Below are 14147 nucleotides of genomic sequence, written 5' to 3'. Positions count from 1 at the left end.
ACTAGAAAATGTTATATTTTGCAATTCTGAGTAATTACTACTTTAGTAAGGAATTACACATTATTCAGTACTACTTTAGTTACTACATAATTCCAATAGATGGCAGCATAAGACTACAAATGACATTTCAGAAGATTAGTTTAGTTTTCTCCCTGGATACACCACCACTCCCCCTCACAGGAAAACTCCTGTGTGCTTCTTTCTGTCCCTTTTCCACACTGCTAACACAAGAGGAAGGACTGAAAAAGCATTTAACAGATTACTGTGAAGTAATATAATGATGATTCATGTTTATTATTACCTGTTTTTATGGTCATGTTTTGAATTATTGTTGTACTTCATTACTATAATGATTATTAATAATCCTGAACATTAATTCAGTCACTTCTTGCTGAGAAAAACTTATTTTCCTTGTCATTGTCAAATTCATCAACCAGCATAGACCCACTCTGCCTTCTCACTAAAGTAGCCAACTCAGCCCCACTAAAAACATTGTGTCGTCAGCAGCAGCGAGCATCCTTCCTTCTCTCGAAAGTGAGGGGCATGTTGAGATAAATTTTCTAACCGCGAGGGTTTCATGATGTAATTTATTGGCGGGCTGGAAAACGCACTTTTGTCTTCTCTATTCCGAGGCTGTTTTGTACCAATATGAGATATTAAGTAAGAAAATAACAAATAAGTTACCTGCTAGGCTCATAATCTGAAGTAGCAACTGCGTCAGATCTACAAATCAATGAGCTATACCTGTCCATTTGTTTTCTAACTCAGTGAAACTGCGCATCTTTCACTCAATCCGATGTCTACCAACGAAGATTTCAATGCATATCATATTACCCAGCAGCCATTTAGAAACAAAATGTCAGAAAATGTATAATCTTCTTTTAAAAATGTATTCTGTCTGTTTTATATTCGGCCACATCTTGAAAAAGAGGACTGTAATAATAGTAATAATAATTTAATAAAGATATACCCATCTAAAATCTATTAACTGATAATAATAGTAATTTAATAAAGATATACCCATCTATAATCTATTAACTGATAATAATAATAATTTAATAAAGATATACCCATCTAAAATCTATTAACTGATAATAATAGTAATAGTAATTTAATAAAGATATACCCATCTAAAATCTATTAACTGATAATAATAGTAATAATAATTTAATAAAGATATACCCATCTAAAATCTATTAACTGATAATAATAATAATTTAATAAAGATATACCCATCTAAAATCTATTAACTGATAATAATAATAATTTAATAAAGATACACCCATCTAAAATCTATTAACTGGTCATCTGAGAAAAGTAATATTTAAGTTAACCATAAGCAACCATTTCTGATTAAAAAACAACTGTGAACATTTTGGAAATAAACTCATATAAATTATTTTAAAAAGTGTTATCTCACCTGTTAGCTTTGGTGTGATGTTCCCCAGAGAGACGCCTTTTAGAGGCAGGGACCCCCTCCTCTCTCTCCCCAGAGAGACTAATTTTAGAGGCAGGGACCCCATCCTCTCTCTCCCCAGAGAGACTAATTTTAGAGGCAGGTCCATCTTCTCTCTCTCCCGAGAGACTAATTTTAGAGGCAGGTCCCTCTTCTCTCTCTCCAGAGAGGCTCATTTTAGAGGCAGGACCCCCCTCCTCTCTCTCCCCAGAGAGACTCATTTTAGAGCACTGACCCCTAAACAGAGATCCAGCATGTTGGTTGTGGTTAACACAGTGACAACTAAACAGAGATCCAGCATGTTGGTTGTGGTTAACACAGAGACAACTAAACAGAGATCCAACATGTTGGTTGTGGTTAACACAGAGACAACTAAACAGAGATCCAGCATGTTGGTTGTGGTTAACACAGTGACAACTAAACAGAGATCCAACATGTTGGTTGTGGTTAACACAGAGACAACTAAACAGAGATCCAACATGTTGGTTGTGGTTAACACAGTGACAACTAAACAGAGATCCCACATGTTGGTTGTGGTTAACACAGAGACAACTAAACAGAGATCCAACATGTTGGTTGTGGTTAACACAGAGACAACTAAACAGAGATCCAACATGTTGGTTGTGGTTAACACAGTGACAACTAAACAGAGATCCAACATGTTGGTTGTGGTTAACACAGTGACAACTAAACAGAGATCCAACATGTTGGTTGTGGTTAACACAGAGACAACTAAACAGAGATCCAACATGTTGGTTGTGGTTATTAACACAGTGACAACTAAACAGAGATCCAACATGTTGGTTGTGGTTAACACAGTGACAACTAAACAGAGATCCAGCATGTTGGTTGTGGTTAACACAGTGACAACTAAACAGAGATCCAACATGTTGGTTGTGGTTAACACAGAGACAACTAAACAGAGATCCAACATGTTGGTTGTGGTTAACACAGTGACAACTAAACAGAGATCCAACATGTTGGTTGTGGTTAACACAGTAACAACTAAACAGAGATCCAACATGTTGGTTGTGGTTATTAACACAGTGACAACTAAACAGAGATCCAACATGTTGGTTGTGGTTAACACAGTGACAACTAACCAGAGATCCAACATGTTGGTTGTGGTTAACACAGTGTCAACTAAACAGAGATCCAGCATGTTGGTTGTGGTTAACACAGTGACAACTAAACAGAGATCCAACATGTTGGTTGTGGTTAACACAGTGACAACTAACCAGATATCCAACATGTTGGTTGTGGTTAACACAGAGACAACTAAACAGAGATCCAACATGTTGGTTGTGGTTAACACAGTGACAACTAAACAGAGATCCAACATGTTGGTTGTGGTTAACACAATGACAACTAAACAGAGATCCAACATGTTGGTTGTGGTTAACACAGTGACAACTAAACAGAGATCCAACATGTTGGTTGTGGTTAACACAGTGACAACTAAACATAGATCCAACATGTTGGTTGTGGTTAACACAGTGACAACTAAACAGAGATCCAACATGTTGGTTGTGGTTAACACAGTGACAACTAAACAGAGATCCATCATGTTGGTTGTGGTTATTAACACAGTGACAACTAAACAGAGATCCAACATGTTGGTTGTGGTTAACACAGTGACAACTAAACAGAGATCCAACATGTTGGTTGTGGTTAACACAGTGACAACTAAACATAGATCCAACATGTTGGTTGTGGTTAACACAGTGACAACTAAACAGAGATCCAACATGTTGGTTGTGGTCAACACAGTGACAACTAAACAGAGATCCAACATGTTGGTTGTGGTTAACACAGTGACAACTAAACAGAGATCCAACATGTTGGTTGTGGTTATTAACACAGTGACAACTAAACAGAGATCCAACATGTTGGTTGTGGTTAACACAATAATTCTTGAATGTCAATTGTTATCATTTATTATTTATCTCTAATAAAACATTTAATAACAGACATATTAAAACAGTCAGGTTATTTAATGCATCACATGGACATGTAGTTGTGACATCTCATCTCCATGGTAACTGTCAACAATAATAATAATGTCTGTTAAGGATAATAATAATAAGTCACTGTTTGTTAATTAAGGTAGTTATAGACAGTACAGCAACAATAATAATAATAATAATAATAATAATAAGTCACTGTTTGTTAAGGTAGTTATAGACAGTAATAATAATAATAATAATAATAATAATAATAATAATAATAATAATAATAAGTCACTGTTTGTTAAGGTAGTTATAGACAGTACAACAACAATAATAATAATAATAATAATAATAATAATAATAATAATAATAATAATAATAATAAGTCACTGTTTGTTAAGGTAGTTCTTTCAACAATAATTAATAATAAGTCACTGTTTGTTAGTTATAGACAGTACAACAACAATAATAATAATAATAATAATAATAAGTCACTGTTTGTTATAATAACAGTAAGCAACAATAATAATAATAATAATAAGTCACTGTTTGTTAAGGTAGTTATAGACAGTACATCAACAATAATAATAATAATAATAAGTCACTGTTTGTTAAGGTAGTTATAGACAGTACAGCAACAATAATAATAATAATAATAATAATAATAATAATAATAATAATAATAAGTCACTGTTTGTTAAGGTAGTTATAGACAGTACAACAACAATAATAATAATAATAATAATAATAATAATAATAATAAGTCACAGTTTGTTAAGGTAGTTCTAGACAGTACAACAACAATAATAATAATAATAATAATAATAATAATAATAATAATAATAATAATAAGTCACTGTTTGTTAAGGTAGTTATAGACAGGACAGCAACAATAATAATAATAATAATAATAATAATAAGTCACTGTTTGTTAAGGTAGTTATAGACAGTACAGCAACAATAATAATAATAATAATAATAATAATAATAATCACTGTCACTTTTGTTAAGGTAGTTATAGACAGGACAGCAACAATAATAATAATAATAATAATAATAATAATAAGTCACTGTTTGTTAAGGTAGTTATAGACAGTACAACAACAATAATAATAATAATAATAATAATAAGTCACTGTTTGTTAAGGTAGTTATAGACAGTACAGCAACAATAATAATAATAATAATAATAAGTCACTGTTTGTTAAGGTAGTTATAGACAGTACAGCAACAATAATAATAATAATAATAATAAGTCACTGTTTGTTAAGGTAGTTCTAGACAGTACAGCAACACAAGGCCATGTCTCACACTTATTTTTATTCATTAAAAGTGGCTTTTTATTGTCTTTCAATCTGATATTTTCTAAATGTATCTGAGAATGTAGACAGAAGGGCTAAAACGGACATGATTGATTTGAGGGGGAAATCATTGATCCATTCAGAAAGGTTTCATATGTAAAGTAGGCTAGTAGTGGATTGTTAGTGATATGTTATATTATGTAAAGTAGACTAGGTTATAATGTATAGTAGTGGGTTGTTAGTGATATGTAGATGTTATATTATGTAAAGTAGACTAGGTTATAATGTATAGTAGTGGTTTGTTAGTGATATGTTATATTATGTAAAGTAGACTAGGTTATAATGTATAGTAGTGGGTTGTTAGTGATATGTAGATGTTATATTATGTAAAGTAGGCTAGGTTATAATGTATAATAGTGGGTTGTTAGTGATATGTAGATGTTATATTATGTAAAGTAGACTAGGTTATAATGTATAGTAGTGGGTTGTTAGTGATATGTAGATGTTATATTATGTAAAGTAGACTAGGTTATAATGTATAATAGTGGGTTGTTAGTGATATGTAGATGTTATATTATGTAAAGTAGACTAGGTTATAATGTATAGTAGTGGGTTGTTAGTGATATGTAGATGTTATATTATGTAAAGTAGACTAGGTTATAATGTATAGTAGTGGGTTATTAGTGATGTGTAGATGTTATATTATGTAAAGTAGACTAGGTTATAATGTATAGTAGTGGTTTGTTAGTGATATGTAGATGTTATATTATGTAAAGTAGACTAGGTTATAATGTATTGTAGTGGTTTGTTAGTGATATGTAGATGTTATATTATGTAAAATAGACTAGGTTATAATGTATAATAGCAGTTTGTTAGTGATATGCAGATCAAGGTCTATAACACGGCTATAGCCTACATATCATAGATGACCAGCCTAAACCTGTTCAGGTCAGTTCACATAATGTTATAGTCCAACCAGTAGCAGGACAGAGAATGTACTGTATATAACCTACATATCATAGATGACCAGTCTAAACCTGTTCAGGTCAGTTCACATAATGTTATAGTCCTACCAGTAGCAGGACAGAGAATATACTGTATATAACCTACATATCATAGATGACCAGTCTAAACCTGTTCAGATCAGTTCACAGAGACCATCAGGTTTGTCAGCATGATAAGTGATCATAACTCCAACCTACTCTGACTATTGAATGTCTGACATCGACTAACCTTATAATAGTGTGTAGAAAGCCAAGACCAATGAGAGTTTGCCCATCTTTCCTACGTCTCAACACATTTATCTGACTTCTAATGTACTGAGAAATATGTGCCACAGTTTCAACAGCCATTTTATAACTGCGTAGGCTACAAACATACTTTTAATTTCACATGAGGAAATCACATAACTTACAGTCACTGGTGCAGCCGTCTGTTTTCTTACAGATGAAGTAGCTTTCATAGACAACTCATTCAACCAGCCTAAACAATAGTAAATAAAAGATGTCAAATCGTCAAAGGAGAACACATGAAAGACAGGTGTTTTGCTACAGATGTAGGATCTTAATTTGAGACAGTTTACTACAGCAGAACAATTATGTGGATTATAATTAACATTTTAAAGTGGAAAGTGGAAATGACAAACTTCAGAAGCCTTTTAAAACATCAAATACACTACAAGTTTTAGTTTTCCTGCAACAGGGTGATCAAATTCAGAGCCTACATCTGTACAGAGATGAGGTCTTTATCTGAAAAAGGAAGTTTGAGTTATTAGCAATGAAGTTGCAACTGTCAGCTGCTGTAAACCTCTGTGATTGGATGTTATAGACCCCAATCTGAACAGTTTCTTCCCCGTGGTTATAGCCTTTACCTCTATGCTCAGACTACCTAATTCAGCACCATCACTACACTATAGAGGAACTATGGTACAATTACATTATCATATGAAATGTAGAGGGTCACTACACTATAGAGGAACTATGATACAATTACATTATCATATGAAATGTAGAGGAAATATGATACAATTACATTATCATATGAAATGTAGAGGGTCACTACACTATAGAGGACCTATGATATAATTACATTATCACATGAAATGTTAAATGTAGAACTATAAAATATTGAATGTTGATATATTGAATTTGACTTGACCACGTCCAGTCAGCTCCATGTTGTATGATTAAACTGACACCAACCTGTCTCAGTAGAAGTAGACTGTTAGGAGTGTTTTACTGTCATTCACTATACTAACATTACACCAGACATTTAATGTATCTACTGTTAGGAGTGTTTCACTTCACTATACTAACATTACACCATATATTTAATTTATCTACTGTTAGGAGTGTTTTACTTCACTATACTAACATTACACCAGACATTTAATTTGTCTACTGTTAGGAGTGTTTTACTTCACTATACTAACATTACACCAGACATTTAATTTGTCTACTGTTAACACTAACATTACACCAGACATTTAATTTGTCTACTGTTAGGAGTGTTTTACTTCACTATACTAACATTACACCAGACATTTAATGTATCTACTGTTAGGAGTGTTATACTTCACTATACTAACATTACACCATATATTTAATGTCTCTACTGTTAGGAGTGTTATACTTCACTATACTAACATTACACCAGACATTTAATGTCTCTACACACTTTATAACAATCCCTGGCAGGATTCTCACCTTGTAGCCTGAATTCACAACCAGAACATGTCAAGACATTGAGATATTTTCTGTTCTGTTCTGTATATTCTGATGGATGAGGCCTGAGCTGGAATGTGAAGCTAACTGAACCTGGCTATTTTTAGAAAACCAGTATATCTAGCTAGTATCCTAGTTTACCCCCTCAGGCTACAATCAGGTTTCAGCATCAGGCAGGTATCAACATGCCGAGTCGTAGGCTACAACCTGGGTTGTATTCATTAGTTTACTCCACAGCCAACAGTTTTAAAATGTTGCTGTATCGCCCTGACCACAGACAGCCCTTGGTTCTCTATGGTGTTGTAGATCAAGGCATGACTAGGGGGGTGTTCTAGTTTTCCTATTTCTATGTTGGTGTTTTTGGTATGGTTCCCAATTAAAAGGCAGCTGATTATGACCTAAACAGTTCACTGTAAACGCTGTACAATGTGACCTAAACAGTTCACTGTAAACGCTGTACAACGTGACCTAAACAGTTCACTGTAAACGCTGTACAATGTGACCTAAACAGTTCACTGTAAACGCTGTACAATGTGACCTAAACAGTTCACTGTAAACGCTGTACAATGTGACCTAAACAGTTCACTGTAAACGCTGTACAATGTGACCTAAACAGTTCACTGTAAACGCTGTACATTTACATTTACATTTAAGTCATTTAGCAGACGCTCTTATCCAGAGCGACTTACAAATTGGTGCTTTCACCTTATGACATCCAGTGGAACAGCCACTTTACAATAGTGCATCTAGGTCTTTTAAGGGGGGAGGGGGAGAAGGATTACTTTATCCTATCCTAGGTATTCCTTAAAGAGGTGGGGTTTCAGGTGTCTCCGGAAGGTGGTGATTGACTCCGCTGTCCTGGCGTCGTGAGGGAGTTTGTTCCACCATTGGGGGCCAGAGCAGCGAACAGTTTTGACTGGGCTGAGCGGGAACTGTACTTCCTCAGTGGTAGGGAGGCGAGCAGGCCAGAGGTGGATGAACGCAGTGCCCTTGTTTGGGTGTAGGGCCTGATCAGAGCCTGGAGGTAGTGAGGTGCCGTTCCCCTCACAGCTCCGTAGGCAAGCACCATGGTCTTGTAGCGGATGCGAGCTTCAACTGGAAGCCAGTGGAGAGAGCGGAGGAGCGGGGTGACGTGAGAGAACTTGGGAAGGTTGAACACCAGACGGGCTGCGGCGTTCTGGATGAGTTGTAGGGGTTTAATGGCACAGGCAGGGAGCCCAGCCAACAGCGAGTTGCAGTAATCCAGACGGGAGATGACAAGTGCCTGGATTAGGACCTGCGCCGCTTCCTGTGTGAGGCAGGGTCGTACTCTGCGGATGTTGTAGAGCATGAACCTACAGGAACGGGCCACCGCCTTGATGTTATTTGAGAACGACAGGGTGTTGTCCAGGATCACGCCAAGGTTCTTAGCGCTCTGGGACGAGGACACAATGGAGTTGTCAACCGTGATGGCGAGATCATGGAACGGGCAGTCCTTCCCGGGAGGAAGAGCAGCTCCGTCTTGCCGAGGTTCAGCTTGAGGTGATGATCCGTCATCCACACTGATATGTCTGCCAGACATGCAGAGATGCGATTCGCCACCTGGTCGTCAGAAGGGGAAAGGAGAAGATTAATTGTGTGTCGTCTGCATAGCAATGATAGGAGAGACCATGTGAGGTTATGACAGAGCCAAGTGACTTGGTGTATAGCGAGAATAGGAGAGGGCCTAGAACAGAGCCCTGGGGACACCAGTGGTGAGAGCACGTGGTGAGGAGACGGATTCTCGCCACGCCACCTGGTAGGAGCGACCTGTCAGGTAGGACGCAATCAAGCGTGGGCCGCGCCGGAGATGCCCAACTCGGAGAGGGTGGAGAGGAGGATCTGATGGTTCACAGTATCGAAGGCAGCCGATAGGTCTAGAAGGATGAGAGCAGAGGAGAGAGAGTTAGCTTTAGCAGTGCGGAGCGCCTCCGTGATACAGAGAAGAGCAGTCTCAGTTGAATGACTAGTCTTGAAACCTGACTGATTTGGATCAAGAAGGTCATTCTGAGAGAGATAGCGGGAGAGCTGGCCAAGGACGGCACGTTCAAGAGTTTTGGAGAGAAAAGAAAGAAGGGATACTGGTCTGTAGTTGTTGACATCGGAGGGATCGAGTGTAGGTTTTTTCAGAAGGGGTGCAACTCTCGCTCTCTTGAAGACGGGAGGGACGTAGCCAGCGGTCAGGGATGAGTTGATGAGCGAGGTGAGGTAAGGGAGAAGGTCACCGGAGATGGTCTGGAGAAGAGAGGAGGGGATAGGGTCAAGCGGGCAGGTTGTTGGGCGGCCGGCCGTCACAAGACGTGAGATGTCATCTGGAGAGAGAGGGGAGAAAGAGGTCAGAGCACAGGGTAGGGCAGTGTGAGCAGAACCAGCGGTGTCGTTTGACTTAGCAAACGAGGATCGGATGTCGTCGACCTTCTTTTCAAAATGGTTGACGAAGTCATCTGCAGAGAGGGAGGAGGGGGAGGGGGAGGAGGATTCAAGAGGGAGGAGAAGGTGGCAAAGAGCTTCCTAGGGTTAGAGGCAGATGCTTGGAATTTAGAGTGGTAGAAAGTGGCTTTAGCAGCAGAGACAGAGGAGGAAAATGTAGAGAGGAGGGAGTGAAAGGATGCCAGGTCTGCAGGGAGGCGAGTTTTCCTCCATTTCCGCTCGGCTGCCCGGAGCCCTGTTCTGTGAGCTCGCAATGAGTCGTCGAGCCACGGAGCGGGAGGGGAGGACCGAGCCGGCCTGGAGGATAGGGGACATAGAGAGTCAAAGGATGCAGAAAGGGAGGAGAGGAGGGTTGAGGAGGCAGAATCAGGAGATAGGTTGGAGAAGGTTTGAGCAGAGGGAAGAGATGATAGGATGGAAGAGGAGAGAGTAGCGGGGAGAGAGAGCGAAGGTTGGGACGGCGCGATACCATCCGAGTAGGGGCAGTGTGGGAAGTGTTGGATGAGAGCGAGAGGGAAAAGGATACAAGGTAGTGGTCGGAGACTTGGAGGGGAGTTGCAATGAGGTTAGTGGAGGAACAGCATCTAGTAAAGATGAGGTCGAGCGTATTGCCTGCCTTGTGAGTAGGGGGGAAGGTGAGAGGGTGAGGTCAAAAGAGGAGAGGAGTGGAAAGAAGGAGGCAGAGAGGAATGAGTCAAAGGTAGACGTGGGGAGGTTAAAGTCGCCCAGAACTGTGAGAGGTGAGCCGTCCTCAGGAAAGGAGCTAATCAAGGCATCAAGCTCATTGATGAACTCTCCGAGGGAACCTGGAGGGCGATAAATGATAAGGATGTTAAGCTTGAAAGGGCTGGTAACTGTGACAGCATGGAATTCAAAGGAGGCGATAGACAGATGGGTAAGGGGAGAAAGAGAGAATGACCACTTGGGAGAGATGAGGATCCCGGTGCCACCACCCCGCTGACCAGAAGCTCTCGGGGTGTGCGAGAGCACGTGGGCGGACGAAGAGAGAGCAGTAGGAGTAGCGGTGTTGTCTGTGGTGATCCATGTTTCCGTCAGAGCCAAGAAGTCGAGGGACTGGAGGGAGACATAGGCTGAGATGAACTCTGCCTTGTTGGCCGCAGATCGGCAGTTCCAGAGGCTACCGGAGACCTGGAACTCCACGTGGGTCGTGCGCGCTGGGACCACCAGATTAGGGTGGCTGCGGCCATGCGGTGTGGAGCGTTTGTATGGTCTGTGCAGAGAGGAGAGAACAGGGATAGACAGACACATAGTTGACAGGCTAGAGAAGAGGCTACGCTAATGCAGAGGAGATTGGAATGACAAGTGGACTACACGTCTCGAATGTTCAGAAAGTTAAGCTTACGTAGCAAGAATCTAATTGACTAAAATGATTAAAATGATAGAGTACTGCTGGGGTAGGCTAGCTGCGTTGTTGACACTACCCTAATCAAGTCGTACCGTTGAGTGTGAAGTTTCTACCAATGCTGCTTATCGGGAGCTAGCTGGCTAGCTAGCAATGTTGGTTACGTTACGTTGCGTAGGAGAACGACAATAGCTGGCTAACTAACCTAGAAAATCGCTCTAGACTACACAATTATCTTTGAAACAAAGACGGCTATGTAGCTAGCTATGTAGCTAGCTACGATCAAACAAATCACACCGTTGGGACTGTAATGAAATGAAGTGAAAAAGTGATACTACCTGTGGAGCGACGCGAATGCGACCGGAATGCGAAAGTTCTATTCAGTAGACGTTGGCTGGCTGTTGGCTAGCTAGGAGTGTCTCCTACGTTAAGGACGACAAAATAGCTGGCTAGCTAACCTCGGTGAATTAAGATAATCACTCTAAGACTACACACTCTAAACTACACAATTATCTTGGATACGAAGACAGCAAAGACAACTATGTAGCTATCTAATACTACACTAATCAAGTCGTTCGGTTGAGTGTGATAGTTACTACAGTGCTACGGTAGCCGGTGAACGTATGCTAGCTGCTAGGCAGATAGGAGGGCGACGAAATACAATAATAACGCAATTATCACTCTAAGACTCCACACTCTAAGCTACACAATTATCTTGGAAACGAAGACAGCAAAGACAACTATGTAGCTAGCTATGTAGCTAGCTAACACTACACTAATCAAGACGTTCAGTTGAGTGTGATAGTACTACAGTGCTACGGTAGACGGTGAACGTGTTGGACAGATAGGAGACGACGAAATACGATAATTACGCAATTATCTTTGATACAACGACGACTATGTAGCTAGCTAAGAGGAAATTGCTAAGATTAGACAAATCAGACCGTTGTACTATAATGAAATGTAATGAAATGTAATGAAAAAGTTATACAACCTGCAGACCGAAGCGCGGATGTGACCTAAACAGTTCACTGTAAACGCTGTACAACGTGACCTAAACAGTTCACTGTAAACGCTGTACAATGTGACCTAAACAGTTCACTGTAAACGCTGTACAATGTGACCTAAACAGTTCACTGTAAACGCTGTACAATGTGACCTAAACAGTTCACTGTAAACGCTGTACAACGTGACCTAAACAGTTCACTGTAAACGCTGTACAATGTGACCTAAACAGTTCACTGTAAACGCTGTACAATGTGACCTAAACAGTTCACTGTAAGCGCTGTACAACGTGACCTAAACAGTTCACTGTAAACGCTGTACAATGTGACCTAAACAGTTCACTGTAAGCGCTGTACAATGTGACCTAAACAGTTCACTGTAAACGCTGTACAATGTGACCTAAACAGTTCACTGTAAATGCTGTACAATGTGACCTAAACAGTTTACTCTAAACGCTGTACAATGTGACCTAAACAGTTCACTGTAAACGCTGTACAATGTGACCTAAACAGTTCACTGTAAACGCTGTACAATGTGACCTAAACAGTTCACTGTAAACGCTGTACAATGTGACCTAAACAGTTCACTGTAAACGCTGTACAATGTGACCTAAACAGTTCACTGTAAACGCTGTACAATGTGACCTAAACAGTTCACTGTAAACACTGTACAATGTGACCTAAACAGTTCACTGTAAACGCTGTACAATGTGACCTAAACAGTTCACTGTAAACGCTGTACAATGTGACCTAAACAGTTCACTGTAAACGCTGTACAATGTGACCTAAACAGTTCACTGTAAACGCTGTACAATGTGACCTAAACAGTTCACTGTAAACGCTGTACAATGTGACCTAAACAGTTTACTCTAAACGCTGTACAATGTGACCTAAACAGTTCACTGTACAATGTGACCTAAACGGTTCACTGTAAACGCTGTACAATGTGACCTAAACAGTTCACTGTAAACGCTGTACAATGTGACCTAAACGGTTTCTGTTGCCAAACGCTGTACAACACTGTTCACATTTTGCTACGGTGGGAACTAATGAACACACACAACCTGTTTTGAGGAAGTGTAAGTTGTTGTTAGTCTTTCCACAATATTTATTAGAAGACCAGTCTATAGACCTATGATACAGTAGTACACATAACAATATCATCAACTATATGAATACACATAACAATATCATCAACTATATGAATATAACAATATCATCAACTATATGAATACACATAACAATATCATCAACTATATGAATACACATAACAATATCATCAACTATATGAATACACACAACAATATCATCAACCAATCAATCAATACACAATCGTCGTCTTACCTTTTATCTCTCAATAGAAACAGAGTCTGAATGATCATCAGGTCGTCAACAGTGAGTTTCATTTGCTCTGCTCATTTACATATCAGGTTCTGCCTGTTCTCTCTCCCTCTCTCTTTATAGCTCTTACAATGTGTCTTGGCATACATTCTACAACTGTCTGGAACTCTATTCTTCTGTCTCTCTCCATCACTTTCTCTGTGTCGTCTGTTGCTGTCTCTGTGTCTTGTCTGGTGTCTCTCTCTATCATATCCTATTCTGTTGCTGTCTCTGTGTCTTGTCTGGTGTCTCTCTCTATCGTATCATATTCTGTTGCTGTCTCTGTGTCTTGTCTGGTGTCTCTCTCCATCATATCTTATTCTGTTGCTGTCTCTGTGTCTTGTCTCCATCACCAGAAAATTTTGAGGGTTAGGCCTGCTACAATACAACATTCACAAGATGACAACACAACTACATAACACCATTCAATACAGTTGGAATGTAGTTAGAACTCAAACTGTTTCCATCAAACAGAAAAACAACAATAAATCTGGATCAACACATTTAGATTTCTAGATGCTGC

The 14147-nt window shown here is 39.3% G+C and overlaps 1 protein-coding gene across 1 annotated transcript in view; it reads right to left on the bottom strand.

Moving 5' to 3' along the window:
- Positions 1 to 13813, bottom strand: part of LOC135570304 (NLR family CARD domain-containing protein 3-like) — a 28422-nt gene extending 14609 nt beyond the window's left edge. Inside the window, exons 1-3 of the mRNA XM_065016430.1 lie at positions 13589 to 13813; positions 6121 to 6188; positions 1421 to 1693 (exon numbers count right to left, since the gene is read on the bottom strand). Coding sequence (XP_064872502.1) covers positions 1421 to 1677 — 257 coding nt within the window. The 5' untranslated portion in view covers positions 1678 to 1693; positions 6121 to 6188; positions 13589 to 13813. The remainder of the gene's footprint in view (positions 1 to 1420; positions 1694 to 6120; positions 6189 to 13588) is intronic.
- Between the last annotated feature and the right edge of the window lie 334 nt (positions 13814 to 14147).

The sequence above is a fragment of the Oncorhynchus nerka genome, unplaced genomic scaffold (assembly GCF_034236695.1).
Source record: "Oncorhynchus nerka isolate Pitt River unplaced genomic scaffold, Oner_Uvic_2.0 unplaced_scaffold_991, whole genome shotgun sequence".
In the NCBI taxonomy this organism is placed as follows: domain Eukaryota; kingdom Metazoa; phylum Chordata; class Actinopteri; order Salmoniformes; family Salmonidae; genus Oncorhynchus; species Oncorhynchus nerka.
The sequence above is the reverse complement of the archived record's forward strand: the minus strand, read 5'-3'. Positions and strand labels throughout refer to the sequence as shown.